We start from the raw sequence: 17,031 nt of genomic DNA, 5'->3' as shown, positions 1-17,031 counted from the left end.
AGTAAACAAGAGGGAAAGGAAGAAACACACGCCTGGAACCGACACCGAATATTCTGAACATTCTAAACTATATGCAGAATTGGGGGCAGGGAAGTGGGGAGAACAGAAAGCAGGATTTAACAAACATGTATAATCACAACTGTCACAGAACAGGGAAAACACAGTAAACAGGACAGTTTCAATCACGTACTGCTTGTTATATTGACAACTGTGAGCTTTATCCAGCTGAACTCTAAGCACCATCAACTCTACCCATCTCCAGTAACAGTTTAGCACATTAACACACTCCCGGAGACACTATGCTGAGCTACCCCTCCTGGTCTAAGCTGGCACAGACCTATAAAGTCCCTGCTGATTAATGTCAGAGAATATTTTTAAGTGAGTTAAAAAGTGTGCTTACTAAAGATGCACTTCGCATGTTGGTAAAAAGGCACCATGATATTCCACACAGGAGTAAAAACATGGCATTTTTTTAAACTGTATAAGGAGGTACAGAAACATTTGGCAAAAGAGGAAATGGTGAAGCCCCAGAACAAATTCCTGACTCTGGAGGAATTAAGTCTAAATGTAGGATTCTTCTAAGCTAACCTAGCTCTAAAAAGGCTTATGTTCCTCTCAAAATTGGCAAGAGGGGGCATCACTGTCATTTTTCTCCCCACATATGCAACGAAAAAAATTACTTGAAGCTATATAAAAATTATTTGTGCTCCTTAGAAATAAAAAAAAAAATAATCTGAAACCAACACCTAAATAAATCAGTGTAGTCCCAGTGGAGGTGGAAGAAAAGGGGTGCATATGCTGACTGCCTGTCAAACCACTGTGCCTCACACCAGGCCTTAAGGAAGGTATTATGCTGAACAGCTTGCTACAAGATGATCTTCAAAGAAAAATCATAAGATAGTTTGTAACTGTCAGTAGATGAGAACAGAGAAAGGAGACTCTGCCATACTATTTGCCACGCCTTCCCCTTGACTCTTCACCATAATACCGTGCACCGTTGCTGCTTGCTAATCAACATCAAACATTTGGCATAGTAATACTTAGTGCCTATATAACCAGATGTTATACTGGGTGTAACAGAAAATACAAAACTTCATGACAGTTAAAAAGAAATGAAAAATCTGACCTACAGTTGTATTTCCTCTGTCCTGACTTTTGCACTGTAAATGTTTTTACCAGACCTCTGCCAGCATCAGGGAAACTAGGCTCTTCACTTCAAACTGAACGTACCTGTGAGCACAGTATTGAGTTCAGAAAATCAAATGTTATTCTGAAAAGCTCAGAACCAATTCAGGTTCTTCTGATACTTGCAAGTATTCTTCTATACATAACAACATACAATGCAGACCGTCAAGTGATTTATAAGTAGCATCCAGAAGCCTCTATTGGGGTTTAGCATCCTGACAGAGAAAACAGTCTTTGGTCTGAAGATCTCATATTTTAAGAAGATAAAATAAGTACAATGCAGTGTAAAGGGTTCATTATTATTCCCATTTACAGAAAGAGAACAGAACCCAAGGGATACTAAGTGCTTTGCCCACGGCCATTCACAGAATCTGTGGCAGAGCTGGAAGTCACACTCTGATTCCCTCATCAAGAGCCACATCACAAGCACAAGCCAAAGTATGGAGCCACAAGCCTGTAAGCCACTCTGATTTCTCCAGCAAAATGCCAACCACAGGTGGTTTTACAATCATACTTTACAGAATGAACGTAACTCCAACACGTTATTTGACAGGATGGTTACTGGCAACAAAGAAACCCTCAATGACCACATTCAAACTTCAGTGACAACCAGCTGCTCCACAAGATCATTAGCTGCTCTCTCAGGGCAATGTTATCACTGTCATTTTCCAAGAGTCCACTCTGTGCAAACAAGCCTGTTAAAACTCCTCTTTTTCACTGGTGAACAGAAACTAGTTTCCTGACACGCTGCTGCGACGAAGGTGCATTTTTCCAGCACTGTGGCTACATTCCTAATTAATTTCTAATCACAATATTAATACATATTTTTCACTTCTAACAGCAATGAGCAAATGCTACTGTCAGCAATGCTTCATGACAGTTCTCATGTGTGGCAGACAGTCAGTTTACAACACCAGGAGAGTCAGAAGAGAGATAATCATCAGTGGCACCAGGTGGTTTCCAGAAAAATTTCAGTTACATAGTACTATGCATGGAAATATTTTCCAAATTAGAGAGTAAATGCTACCTATACAGCTTACCATTCTGTCAAAGAGCTCACTGGACATGACAAGCTAACGCTATGAAAGGGGGAAACAAAAGAATTTACACTAAATTGCACTTCAGTCAGAAGCTTTTGCTAAATATTAAACCATGTCCCAGGAAAAAAAGTCATGACTAACATTTCAGTTACTCTGACATGCTTTGTGATGGTGAAAAACAGCCTTGGCTCTCAAACCGTATTTCATTCAATGTAAATAAAGGACAGGACAGTGGTGCACGACCAACTAGTTTCTTATTTCAGAATAAAGTCAGAATGATTTTGGATATTTAATTTTGATAAGCAGTGCGGCATTTGACACACATAAAGGTAAACCCCCTATACCAGAGGATACCAATTATCCCATCATGTAGGCATCTTATTTCTACCTGCAGCAACCCAGAAAAGCTCAGACTTTTGCAATAAACTATTGCCCATTATTAATAGTCAATAAGAACCCTAGTCTCTTGTGTTTAAACATTTGTTTCATACTCAATATCACACACCTGTCTAAACTACAATGAGTATGCACATCTAACATACACCTAAAATAGAATGAGCTGACATTCAAAGAGATAGGTATTTTGTATATATGCAGAAATACAAACCTAGCTTTTATCAGTATGGGATTGGCCACATATAGAGATGCTTAAGATTTCTGAGCTTCTAATTGTCAGTTAACTCAAGTAGCATGTATCAGCTATTCAGATCATTCTCATGCAAAATCTGTGGCACTGCACTGTCCCGTATTTTGCCTGATCTCACTTTTCCTACCCCTAAAAACCATGTGCCATTTTAAAGCTATAATGCAGTTACAATTCTAGAAAATTCAACACAATACTTGTTTTCAAAAAGGTGCTCCAGGTATACCCAAATATATAAAGATGTATGTAACAACACTGCACCTCTGTCCACTGCCTCTAGTACAGAGCCATGCTCAGTGTCAGGAGGCTGGAACTCAGCTACAAAAAAATCAGGGTTGCTCTCTGGTCCACAGGCAGCATGACCACTTCACCAGCTCAGAGTAGGCCTTTTTCCTATTAAAAAGAAAGTAATGCACAAAGGCCCCGGGCAGGACCACCATATGTCTGACAAAAATAACCAAGAGTCACCTAAGAAAGACTGACATCCACCTCTAAGGTACTAGAAGTAACATGTATGTATATCAGAGGATGTCAAAGGCGGTGAATCCTGGCTGAGATCTCTAAGATTTAGTCTGAACTGCCTTCTCGTGTCAGCTGGGTAGACTTGAAAGCCCTCATCTAATGAAAACATAACACTGCCTGATTAAAAAAGCTGAAATACAAAGTTACTACAGTAACTTTCCTATCAGTTCATGTATACTGTGATTTTTCATTGTACTGAATTTATGGAGATGTTTTAATTTCTCTCTTACCACTTGGTCTGTGTTTTAATATTTCATGATGTTTTCTTAAGGCAGCTCTTCTATCTTGCTAAGCAATAGTCATTATTTGTATTTTGATGCTGGCAGTCACAGCATTCTTTCCCTGCCTCAGCATACTTGGTACAATTCCTTATGTTAAGATCAATGGCTTTGATTTTAGGAATTTCTCCAATATATGTAAGATCACTTAAAGAGCAGACTCTGCATTTACTAGATGCAACGACAAGACTCATTAATCAGTTATTATGCTGAGTTATTTTATATATAATCTCTGCATCACTACCTGCACTGGACAAAAAAGCTCAGTCAGTGTTTTACTGCTAAAATAACAGACAGCAGCAGCTTAAAAAAAAAACAAAAGCTTTCATAGGCACTTGGATTTTCCTCATTATTCTAAGATCATGTATGAATGTAATGTCGACTATCACATCACTCTTGGAAAGGCATACCTTATCTGCCCAATGCTATAAGCAATAGCCAATTTTGGAAAGAGGTTAATGAAAAAAACCTGCAGTATCCTCTATAATACTGAGCACAGCATGCTAGTACGTGCTAACTAATTAACTGGTATTTATATGCATATGCTATAATAAAATGTTGTTGTTCTGTTCTACGTACATATACATAGCATACTTCCCACAAATCTGCTATGTATAGAGTGTCCACATATGTACATATATAGCTGCAGAAGAGCTCTCCCTTCTACCAAAAACGGATGAAATATTTACTTGCAATAGGTCTAATTTAGCATTAGATGCCAGACAAACACCACATATAATTTTATTAATATCTTTACAGAAGAGTAGTCACATTGATGCCTTTGCCATGACATAACAATATACAGCTGCAAAGCAAACAGATACTGTGAATATGCACCATGCTTGGGGTCTGGGAGGGGGAAGCTGCTAGCCAGTATGATTACTAACTTTGCACTAATACAGAAAAGAAACATGGCACCATCAAACCTGTCCATACAGTATTTATTTTATTGCAAACCTTACAAACCTTAAAAGTGAATGGAAAATGACATCAGATTAAACATCAATAGGAGGGAGGATGGAATAATCTAGCAAGAGTTTAATCCCTTTACCTAGTGCTCGTGCACGCTACTAACACATTTTATTATTCTAAACAGCACCTAGAAGAAAAGATCCAGTGAAGGGCATCATCAAATTGCAGCAGAATAATAAAGTTTGTCTGCCTCCAACAAGAGTTACTGCTGCATTACTGCTAACTAAAAAGAAGAATCTCCCCCACACACACACTTACAAATCTTCAGCCCTCCCACCCTCATTTGCCCATAAAGCATTTAACAGAAATACCTATTTTTAGAAAGGGTGAAATCGCAGCATACCTTCAAATCAAGTGCTTCCGATGTTCAGCAAGATCATTGCCGAGAGAGAGAACTGCAGTCTACTGTGTCAAATTACAACCTTGTAGAGAAAGGCGGCAGCGTCGGCAGCAGCAGCATTGGTGTGTTTGCACTGCTAGTATTCAAGCTAGAAATGATTCATTAGTTGTCTGCAGGGAGGCAGGGTGAAAAAGAGAGAGCAAGCATCATCGGCCATGCAGCAGCTGCCAGAGCCTATGAAACAGCAGTGCTCGCACACACATACGCACACAAAGATGGCTTTCCCTATTTGCCAGTTTCTCTTTCACATAGTATTAACCCCGACACAGCAGCAGGGAGCACGGACAGTAGCTGACAAGCAGCAAGTGGGATCGCAGCAAGGATGTGTTTCAGTGAGGGAGGGCATGGGAGGAGGTGGGTGTTGGGAGATTTTATTTTACCTCCAAGTAATGCTATCACAGGATCTTCTCAGTAGGTCATCTGTGGCCTACTGGCACGAACCAATGAACTGTAAATGTGAGCTGCAATGTTTTTTTCACTCCCAAGCCTGCCCAATGGAAGGCTTAGAAACTCAAATGCAGAAGGGTATTAAGACAGATTACCTGGAGCATCCTAACCATTCTGTCTTCCCTCTTGTCAAGAAAACTGTATACAGTATATTCACACAAAACTTCTAAGTGTGCAACAATCAACTCCCCAGCAGCTAGAGGGAGACACTGTAAGGGGATACTGGGAAAGATTTTAATAAATCCTTTTTTTTTTAATCTTTAATCTTTTTTTACCCTCTTTTTTAAAAAAATCTTTTTCTTCCCCTCTTTTCCCAACTCACTCACCCGAGAGATGATCTGACCACTTTGGGAGTGCATTCAGTAAAACATAGCTGAATTCTCCAGGCTGAAGGAGGTTAAATTATCAAGAAAACGTATGAAGTTATACTGAGTGGAAATTCTGCACTTTCCTTTCACTTCTGAAATACTGCACTCTGAAGGCACTATTTTACTGAATTCTACTAAAGTATCTGCAGAAATACATCTCTCTGTTTATACTGTATACCTACATTAGTTTACAATTCCTTTTTAAGTACCAGTCTCCCCCCCCCCCCCCGCCCAGTTTTACTAACATGCATGAGGAGGAGGAGAATTCTCAGAAAACTTTGCCATTAACAAAAGGAGCCAGATCTTCTCCAAAGTCTGATAGTTATTTATGAAGTTGAAGTGCATGAAGAGTACCCTGATCTGCAGGAACTGTCAGCATCAGATACTTCACTGCAAAGTATTAAAAGCCATGGAAGAGAGACTCCTCAGATGACCTCTTTCTCAAGTTTTGTCTTACCTAGATTTCCAGTTCATGGTAAATTTGACTCCTGAACCATGAAGTTTACTTCACAGCTAATGAATCTTTCTAAAATGGCACTGCTTATGTTTCTGCATATTCCAGTTCCCAAGCATCAATCTATTTGAGCACCTGGTTAAGACTGCTACCCCCAAAGCTTCTAGCAACACCAAGTACCACCTCTCTCACCTGTATTGAAAGCATTTCTCTGCAGAGGCTTAGAATATGGTGCAGAGTATCACAGTGTGATCTCTGAAGTAACTGACTGCTTCTGAAAAATCTGTCCCTCATTATACAAATGAAACAGCTAAAAAAACTGATCCCTGGTTCTGTGGTATTAAAAAAAAAATAAAATCAAGATGAAAAAGAGGGTTACAGACAACCTGCACTTTCTTTGCTAAGGTCTACCATGGCACGTGTTAGAAAGATTAGAGTTTTCTGAATGGAAAGTCCAACATCTGAAGATACCCAAGACCACTCTTTTGCTCAGTCTCAGCCCCAAATGGTTTTGCCTGAGATTACTCATGACTGCAGCGGGAGCAACAAAACTTTTGATATTTTTGGAGAGAAAAGCTGTTCATACTCGGATTCTTATGTTCCTTCCCAGATTACAGTATGGCTGTGATCACCAGGCAAGTGCGCTCTTGCTTTTATAACCAGTTTGTGGCATAAATGGTTTCCTTAAAAAAAAAAAAAAGAAATAAAAAAGAAATCTAATTTTGAAAAATCTTTTTTTTTTTCTTCAGTTGAGCTACATGTAAGTGTCAAATCCAAATGTTCTTTCTATGACTGTATCAGCGCTTAAATACAGATCTGCAGCATATGACACAAAGTGATACCAGAAGATTCCAGGTGACACATTGTGGAAATCTAGCTTGTCTAGGCTGGAGACCAGATGAACGTATCTGCTGCTTTATATGCATTTGTACAAACAAAATAAAAACTTGATAAGCCAACCTGATACGTGGAAATAAGTGATATCACTATTAAAATGGCATTACTCATGTGCTACACTGAACCAAACCAACTCTCCTAATTCCTTTTCATAGGTGGATTTAAAACATAACTGCATATGGCCATGTGTAGGTATATATAAAATATGTAAATTATCATAAACTTTCTGGAAATTTTGTTTTAAAAATATGGAAAATTAAATTAATAAGTCACTTTAAAAATAACACTTTTTTTACATTATCAGCACAGCTTAACTGCTATGAAGACTTTAAAACATATTCTTTATCTCAAGTAAACATTTAGAAACTTGAGTCATGAAAACTTGACATATTCAACTTGTTATGCCACAGCAGATGAGAACTCACATTTTACTGGAACTGTGAGATGTTAAGAACACTGTTAGCAAACAAATTATTATTAATTTGGTAGTTTATGTGGCCAAATATCAGCATCAAGTATATAGCTTGCTAGTAATTTCTGCCCTTTAAGGATGCAGCTATGCTGATGACAGAGTTGGTGGTAAGCAGAAATGCACACATAACAGTGCCACAGAGAGAGGAAAGGGAATTGCAGTTGTTTATGCCAGGCCAAGAAATCCCCCCAGAATAGCAATCCCCATATAATGACCCTGCCTTCTGACAGACAATTTTCTTCAAAAAAAGAGACAGAACATCAGAGATCTTTCTGTAGATGACAGGGCTCTACAAGATGCCACTTTAACCATGTAACCTTTCACGGGACATAATGAATTTCATGTTCTTTCTTGTTTTCCTGAATTATGTGAAATATTTATTTAAAATACATCCTAAAAGATGAATTTTTCTTTTAGTACCTTTAGAATAAAAAATAAATCTTGCAGTGCATTGGTGCAACCAAAGAAGCCAAAGTGATGATAAATCCTTCCCATCCCAATTCCACTTTGTACACTGAGATAGACTGGGGTAATAATAAAGGAGCTCACCTTACTAGCTGCCAAAACACACAGAGGGCCTCCTGCAGAGATAAAGGACAGCTGCCTCTGAAGCCACAACAGCTCTTTCTGCGATTGTTTCAGTAACTGCTCCATGTCACCTGGCTTCTGTCCCATTAGCCCTTCCTGCAAGACAGGAAATTTTCAATTTCTGTTTTCTCAACTATATGGCAATAGTAATATATGACTTGTCATTGCCAGATTTCTAACTAAGCGGAAACATCTGCTACACAATATATCTGTATTTATGCAAATGGCTTTTTGTGCTTAGTTTAACAAGCCTCTGCTACCTAAAAAGTAAGGTGCCTCTTTGTAGCATCAGCAGCACAAAATCCTGCATTTCAAGTACCCTAGTACTCTGGCTATTAGTCAAGCCAGGTTAGGGTGGGGCAGAAAACAGGAGCAATTCCAACCTTTGGCAGCTGGAAGAAGTTCCTCTTACAATGCTGTAAACAAAGGGCTTGGAGATGCTGCTGGTAGGGGACAAAATCAGCTACAAGACAATGCTGACAAGAGTTTGATGCATGTATAATAATTACTATGCATAGGAAAGCCACTCAGTAATCCAAAGTACAAATTTATACCCTTAGTCGAAGTCTTGATGATAAACCACAAGTATTGTGAATTCAGACCCCAACTCTCTTCTACACATGATAAACTGCAAGATACTTAAAATCAATCAGCTTTACTGATATTTTTTCCTACTTGGTTTTAACACCTTTAGGAATAAACAGTATAACTCTTTACCAGCTAATTTAGATATTAAGAGCAGAACCAGATTTTTACCTACCCTCAGGCATCCTAGCTGATTTTTCAGTTCTTCACACTCCACTTGCAGCAGTTGGATCTCCAGATCCTTTATGCTTTCGGGTTGTTCATTGATATTTTGCAGATGCTGGGCCTTAACATTGCCAAAGTGCATTTTCTGCTGTAGAGGAAGTGTTTTGGTAATTGTTTTTGTGATGACAGCAGTGTTATTGGATGACAATGTCAATGAAGTTGAAGGGCTGACATCCTGGCAAAGAGAAAATACATTTTTCATGTCATTTTTGCTAAAGCCTTGTCTGAGGGAAAAAATATAATTCAAGTTCTTTCAAAAGTCGTACTATAAATGCACTATTTGGAAATTTTCTTCTTCAGATCTTTCATTCAAACAGTAAGTGAGCAAGTGAATTTCACCTGCTCAATCACCAGTAAAGAGACAGGCATAACACAAAGAAATACAAAGCAATTTTTTTGTATTTGTTTTTTACTTCATTCCATGGATGCCAGCCAGCCAGGATCACTCTTGACAGTATGGGTATCAATGTATTTACCACTTGATGGCAACATAGGGCTGCCGCTTAGCCACGACTTCTGGTCCTTCACTCAGCATTGTTATCACACACCCAACTAATAAGTTATCCTTGCTGCTGAACATGCAGCTCACTTGGAAGCTGAGCTTCAGCTACATCCAAGGTACTGTATTCCAAAAGGCATGCTTGACCGCTCTGCAAAACCTTCATGAGGAATCTGCCATGTCACTTGTCATTTGACTGCTATGCAGTCAAACTTACCTTGTGAGAGTGGTAAAAGAAACTGAAGCTCCCTTCTGAGGCTTGGCAGTTCACAGCTCCTTATGTCCCAAATCCTCTTGCTTTACACCCAGTAATTACCTTACTCCTTGGCTTGTCCCAGTGGGCACTCTGGTGCAGTAAGATAGTACACCCCTTCAGCAACAGTATTAGGACTTAGCCTAGTAACATGTTAATTCTGCACACTCAATAATTGATATACAAAGGCAGACCCATTTAAAACTCCTTCATTTTACTATAAAGCTCAAAAAGGCAAGAGACAAAAAAAAGCTAATTTCTTATTACATGCTTGTGAGAATACCACATCCAGCCTGGTTTTGCTCTTAAAACCAGCACATCACTTGAACAAGTCATTCATTTTCAACAGTCTACATGTAAGACTGGCTTGGTGTAACTTCATCACAGAAATAATAACTTGCCTCAAATTGTGTCATATTCAGCTAAGAATATTAATGTAGCTGGAAGCTGACATTATAATTTAAGATTGTGTAGGATTTTACTTGCAGACGAGTAAAACATTATTTTGGTTATCACTTTGTTTAAATTTTGTTCACGTATTCACAGTTGATTTTAGAGAGGATAACCAGCTTCTTGGTTCATTATGCCATGATGTGCAATCCCCCAAGTCTATAAGGTAAGTTTTCTTATTTTCCTTATGAAATTGGGATTTTTGTGGTGTGGTTTTGGGGTTTTTTTTGTCCCTCCTGTTTGGGCTAGAGAAAAAAAAAAAAAACCACTCAATTTTTTTATATTTCTCTAACCCTAATTTTGATGAAGGCCTAAACACTGATCACAGGTGAAAAACCACTTTTCAACTGATCTGAACTGGTTTCACTGCAAGGCACTCCCTTTCTCTCAGTGTCTGCTCAGCCAGCCCACAGTATGGCCCCTCCTCCTCAGGGCAGAAGCTCCCCAAAAACCCAGCCCTGCCCACTCCCTCAGGGGGACCAGAAGATACCCTCCAAGGGCATATATGAAGCACCATTCAATGCTAGTTTGATAGCTCTAGAAACCTGGTAAAATTCATTAAAATACAGTAACTATAAGCAGTATTTTACATAAAAAATGAGAAACACTAATATTCAAATAAGATTTTTTTCTTATAAAACAGGATTCTCTTAATTTTGAAGCATTAACCATTGGAAACCTCAGAGATCTGACTGAGATAGTATTACCAAAGGCCAAGTTTATTGTACCATCTAGCTTCCCTGGCATATATACACATATATATACATATATACACATATATATACATAGATACATACACACACACACATATATATATTTTAATTGGAAGTGCAAAAAAAGGGAAAAGAATGGGATGAAGTCACTGAACATGAACCTTGTAAATCTCTGCCAGATACACATCACTAATGCATACCCAAAGTTGGCGAATACTCAACAAAAATAAAAATAAATTAATTTGTAGTATCATTTACATTTATAATATACTAAACAAAAATCCCTGAACACTGGATGAGTTCAGCAAGATCAAAACTTGATCAGAAATACCCCGGTCTTTAAGCACCAGCTCTCGCACTTCACAAAATGGAAGACTAATGTTTACTTCTCAAATATTAAAGAACCTGAAGGATATATGTATTGCATAAAAATATAAATACGTCCCCAAGTGAGTCATATCAGCAGATACTTGTATTTTAATAGCAGCCTGAAATACTGCTATAGCTGTCAAATTATAGATTTAAACTCGGATTGTTTAAACATTTACATTAATTCTACTGCAGTGTGATGTGCCCACCCGGCTGCTCCTTCACCAACATCGCCCCACCCCAACAGATTGTGGAGGCAAAAAACAGATGAGAAAGCTCGTGGGTTGAGATGAAACTGGGAAACCACGATTTACCATCACAGGCAAAAAAAAACTTTCACTTGAGAAGATTCATTGAATTTAGTGGCAATTAGAGTAAGCTTGGATAGCGAGAAACAAAGACAAACATTAAAACACCACTTCTTAACCCCCCCGCTCTCCCAGACCCAACTTCACACCTCCATTCCCAACTGCTCTACCTTCCCCCTCAGGAACAGCCTGCTCTGGGAAGGGCTGCAGCGTGGATGTCTGCTCCCGTCACTGCTGCAGGGGACTCCCGTTTCTCCTCCTCCTCACCCCTCTCCTACCCGGGGGCTCACAGGGCTCTTTCTCACACTTTTCCCGTCATTTGGGGCAGGTTTTGCCCGGTTTCCGATCTGTTTTCCCTCAAGTGCCAACAGCCCCACCGCGGGCCTCGGCCGCCCCTTGTGGTGGAATTGGCGGGAACCGGCCTTGTCCGGGGCGGGGCAGCCCCTCACGGAGGCAGCCGCAGCCGCAGCCTCAGCATGGCCATCCCTTGAGTACGTGAACTTAAAACAGAGACCGAGACCGCCTCTGACCATCGAGAGACACCTCTGCTGAAGCGCTCAGCGTTCTGCACCGCCTCTGTCAGCGCAGACCCCAGGCACAGCACCCGGCCCCTCAGGGTGAGGGAGGCCGCAGGTAACGTTAACGATTCAGTGTGTAAACTGAGGTGACTTGAGCAGACTTCCGATTTTTAGAGACAAAAGGTCCCCGAATTTTGAAAGCTTTGCTGCCCCAAACTGGAATACTGGCAGCTTGTCACAAATAGATCCTGACACAGACCTCAGATAGGTCAATCAGGTGTTACCCTCCAGCAAATGCAGTTTCTATGCTCTCAAACAATTAATTTTGTCATTAATGAAAAGAGCTAGAAAACCTGAATCAAACTGTGGTGTGTTTTATCTGCTAAATTTGCACATGAATATTTAACAGGCAGGTTTCTTCTATTAGGCATTAAACTGTTGAGTAAATGATACAGGAAAAATTCAGGAAGTTGCCAGACACTTAAGTGTGTATTGATTTTTTTTAAGCTATTTTTATCGTGTTTGTATCTACTGAAGGGAGCAGCACTGAAAGCTCTGGAGAATGAATCCATTAGTGAATAGAAAAGATGAATCACAATAAACATCAGATAAAGTTCCCTGTCATCACTAATGCACCCCAGTGTCACTGGAAAAGCAGTTTCTCTGTAGATAAACAGGGCCCTCTGTCTCAACCACAAGGGTATCCTCAGATTATCCTCACTGTTCCCGGTCTCTGTGCTAATCTCAGACTCGGTGCTTTTTGGGAAGGTGTTAATCCCTCTCTTTCAGAAGGCTCATGTGAAACTACTGCACTGGAATTGCAACAGAAGGAATTTAACATCAGCATGCCATTTTTTTGTTGAGGGGTTACTTCAAATGGACCAATATTTTAAACTGGGTATCTCACAATTAAAGCAGCAGGTAACTGTAATTAGAAAAATTACAAGAAAAAAAAATTGTGCTGGGCCATAAAAACCAAAAAAAAACCAACCAAACCTATCAGGGAAGCAAAGCGTGAGAGGAATCTCAGTGCATCGAGTGCCAGGGAAGGTGCTGGCAGTGGTTTGACCCTACATGCAGTCACTTCTGATTCGTGTCAATGCTGTGACAACCATTTCAGCAGTTGACAGTAAAGCCACTGGAAGATTTTAGAGCATGTAGCACTCACCTTGCTCTTCTTAACATTTACTGAGCTGCTTTTCAGTTTGCTTCTGCCCTCAGATCTGTAGCGTGGAGACTTCTCAGCTGTTCGTTTTGCTTTCTTGTTGCCCTTTTTGGACTGTGGGACAAAATAACTCATTAAAATATATTACAACACATGTAAAATGTCTCAGCGATTCCCATGGTCTTTAATGTTTGTTCTTGCATAGTAAAGCACAAGTTTCAAAGTATAGATGTGATGCTTAGGAGAATTAAAAGAACAAATTAGACATGGCCTTCAGTCAACAGCAGAGGGGACAACATCTCTGTGGCAGACCTCTGTCACTGGTTCTCTGCCTCTGCAGTGGTTAACATGATGGGGACTGTGCTAATGCTACAGAATGCGAGACCAGACATCGCTGCAATCCAAATAAGAAGTCATATTACTAGGAGCAATTTGTTCCTTGCATGGCATTTGGTCTCTGTCAATCTCAGGAAGAATCTCTCATTTGGTTTATGCAGAAGATGGCTAAAACAGCAGGGATATAAGTAGCATGTGGTTAAATGGTAAATGGCACTGCTTCATCAGATTACTTACAGTCAAAAGAGGGCACTTTCTGCTACATCCCTGGCATTAAGCGGGATAAAGAAGCACACAAAGAGGGACCTTTGTTCCTTCTGCTGTTACGCAATACAGAATGACAGGTCACAGAATAAATACACAGCATTATTCTAACCATGCTAGACATTTTAGCATTGATTCATTTCTTTAATTTCAACATGGTGTCAATTTTACAGCATGCTACATTCAGTGTAAGATAGTCTTGTCTCCTAGAACTTAAAACCTAAATAAAAATAGAGGGAGCTAGGAAATTGGCCTCATACCGTATTTCTCAGTTAAAGGTATATAGTAAAACTCAGTACTCTTTTTTTTAGAAAGGTTAATCCCTCTTTCCCTCTTCATGGATATTTAAGGGAAATTTAATAATAGTTTCCTCTTGTCCCTCACTCTGTGTGCTGCCTATAAGTACTAGCAAAACAGCTCAGTTTTAGTTTTTTTTGCATTAAGTAACATTTAATCTTGGATAGCCAAAACCACTCCCAGAGAGTAAACACTGATGAGATCTCTTTCCAAACATCACTACCCTTATTTTCATCCTTTGCTGATGGTGAGTCAGGCTGTCTCTGTTTGGCCAGCATGACTTGGCATTTTGTATTGTTTGAGGTCTGGATTTCATATTTGAAAAAAGGTTGAAACTTGCAATACCAAGCAAGAAGCTGTATTTGGAAAAAGAAATGCAGAGTGTATTCATTTTTCTGATCAGCCCTCAAAATTATCCAATTACCCACCAGCACAAAATGGTAGGAGGAAAAAGCAACAAAACAAGCCAAATGGAAAGGAAAAGTGAATTGGTTCTAACAAAGCAGATAGCTGCTTGCAATTGAAAAGAAACCTTTTATGGAGCTGTTCTGTAGTCACTGTCTGTGAACCAAAGGTAGTTATTAGAAACTACAAACACCAGCCATCTGTCACTGTTCGAGCTGTGATGGTTTCTGTTATAGGCCAGGATGCTTGGGAGGAATCCAGAAGTCTTTTCTGAAGATTAAAACAATATTCCGTTCCCCATATTCTCTGAATTTTTCCTGTTTTCATCTGATGTGCCACTGATGGGAATCCTCCACATCTAAAACAGCACTGAAAGTGGAGGGGTAGCAAGTATTTCACGACCTTGCTCACACCTCTTTCCCTTTCTGTTCCTATAGCCTCCCAAGAGTAAAGGAGGAAATGGGAAAACTTTTTGCCTTCTGTGCAAACCTCACTGCCTCCTCCTAAAGCTGTCAGATTTCTCTTAAAATGCAATAAGATTATTCATTTTAATAAGAACATTACATGCATATTCATTTTTTTCCTTCAAATAACTACTATTTTTCAGCAATTCAGTTTATATTTTTCTCATATATGTTACTACATTGTGTTGCTACATATATCACTATGTAAGAACAGAACTTTTAAGGTTGTAACAGATAGTAATGAAACTGTTCCCCTTTAATCACAGAAGACATATTTTAATGCAGTTAAAGTAATTTCAGATTTACTTTCCTTGTACTAAATGATAGGGAAGGCAACAAGGGCACTTATTTATATCTGTGTAGGATAAGAAGACTGCTCAATGGAAATCCAAGAAAAGCATCCTGGCCTATAAGTCTGAGTCATTCTGCGTAGCACATGCTTGCTTACAGCTTAGCAACAAGCCAACTGAGAGAAGAGAAAAAAATGTAAAGAGCAAATATATCATCTAAAACCAGCTCTTGTATATGGATATGTGAACCCAGCTGTATTACAGGGAAACATAGAGACTTTGCCTTTACGTTCTTCCAACTCACTTGAAGTTTACAAGCATTTTAGGCATTAATATATATCAGCTGTAATTAAAAATGCATTTCAACACTTGCTGAATTTTATCATCCTGTGATCTTGTCTGTTTACTTTCAAAGACTAATTTGTTCCATGATTTTGTTTGCCTCATATTGGAAGGAAAAATCAGACCCAAAAATAATCTAGGGGAAACTGTATAAATGGGAATTCTGACTGAAACCTTATAAATATCTTCAAAGTCAAGTGAGCACGAGTGTGCCCAGCTGTCAGGCTTTGGGTCTGAGCACAACATCCATCTTGTCCTGGCACATAAAGTGGGTGACTCTCTGGGGTGGATCTTCAGGACGATGACTGTAACCTAAAATTAACCTCCTAAATTCATACACAGGCTGTCAACTATCCAACTTCATTTCAGAAATGCTGATGACAATATTCTGCTAAGCACTTTGAAAGGCTTTTGTAGAAACTTGCTGTAGTTCTTATAATGAATCTGAATCTAATTTTAGGCAAACTTTTTTCTTTCATCTTGCCATCAGTAACTACTGAAGAACAGTGTAAATACATGGTGAGAAAAAAATTTATATTGCAGGAGTACACTAAATGTACTCTTCTACACATGCAAATTAATGTATTTTAAAATAAATGTACCACTTGGTAGGCAGCTTAGGAAGCAGAGACTTTCTTGTGTGGGGAATATGAAAAGGACCTACAGTTATCTTAACAGTGAATACTTAAAATGAATACATCAGGGACAATAACATCAGCTCTCCACAAATGGTGATATCCCATGTGGGTAATATAGTTGAAGACAGACCAGGGAAACATTTTGTATAAACCATTATTATTATTATGCCTTGTGGCAAACTCAGAAGAGGGAGAGGCACGTACTAAACTAGAATTCTTAATGTGGATTACTTGTTGTGGGTATAAAGATATTTCCTCAACAGAAGTGCAAAAAATAAAGATCGATTGAGAGAGCAGCCATGGCCACCTGGGACTGTGAGCTAGGATCTCAAAAATCTGGATCTAAAAACCACTTCAGATTTATCAGGGCACCAAAATTTACCTGTTATCAAAAGTTCCTCAAGCTTTAGAGCAATTGTTTGATAGAATTTGTGTTGTGATTACAGCCACATCATAACCAGAATACCCCATCTCTGAAGCCTAAGCATGCGTGTAAATGTTACATCCTTACACCTCACAAAGAAGCTGCATTCTGGTTTTGCATATTGCCCATGTACTTTCTGCTTGAAAAAAATCTCTACTTTCTAAGCTGTCAATCAAGTAGTAGAATTTCTGTTTCTTTTTAATTAATTATTTTGCGTACC

At 39.1% G+C, this 17,031-nt stretch overlaps 1 protein-coding gene and 1 long non-coding RNA gene across 11 annotated transcripts in view; one reads left to right on the top strand and one right to left on the bottom strand.

The window, feature by feature from the left end:
- The window catches only part of RIMBP2 (RIMS binding protein 2), a 136,263-nt gene that overhangs the window by 118,596 nt on the left and 636 nt on the right, over positions 1-17,031 (bottom strand). For all 9 annotated transcript variants that reach the window (XR_009967204.1, XM_062631591.1, XM_062631590.1 and 6 more), the window contains exons 2-4: positions 13,355-13,465; positions 9,027-9,251; positions 8,228-8,362 (exon numbers count right to left, since the gene is read on the bottom strand). Coding sequence is in view for 8 of the 9 variants with exons in the window: in XM_062631591.1 (XP_062487575.1) it covers positions 8,228-8,362; positions 9,027-9,251; positions 13,355-13,465 (471 nt within the window). In the remaining variant the exon portion in view is untranslated. The remainder of the gene's footprint in view (positions 1-8,227; positions 8,363-9,026; positions 9,252-13,354; positions 13,466-17,031) is intronic.
- LOC134170286 (uncharacterized) overlaps positions 12,164-17,031 on the top strand; it is a 29,575-nt gene continuing 24,707 nt past the window's right edge. For both annotated transcript variants that reach the window (XR_009967206.1, XR_009967207.1), the window contains exon 1: positions 12,164-12,301. This is a non-coding gene — a long non-coding RNA (uncharacterized LOC134170286). The remainder of the gene's footprint in view (positions 12,302-17,031) is intronic.

The sequence above is a fragment of the Pezoporus occidentalis genome, unplaced genomic scaffold, assembly GCF_034315485.1.
Source record: "Pezoporus occidentalis ecotype Australia unplaced genomic scaffold, CSIRO_AGI_Poc_V1 ctg37, whole genome shotgun sequence".
Taxonomy (NCBI): domain Eukaryota; kingdom Metazoa; phylum Chordata; class Aves; order Psittaciformes; family Psittacidae; genus Pezoporus; species Pezoporus occidentalis.
This window is presented reverse-complemented; position numbering and strand designations above follow the sequence as displayed.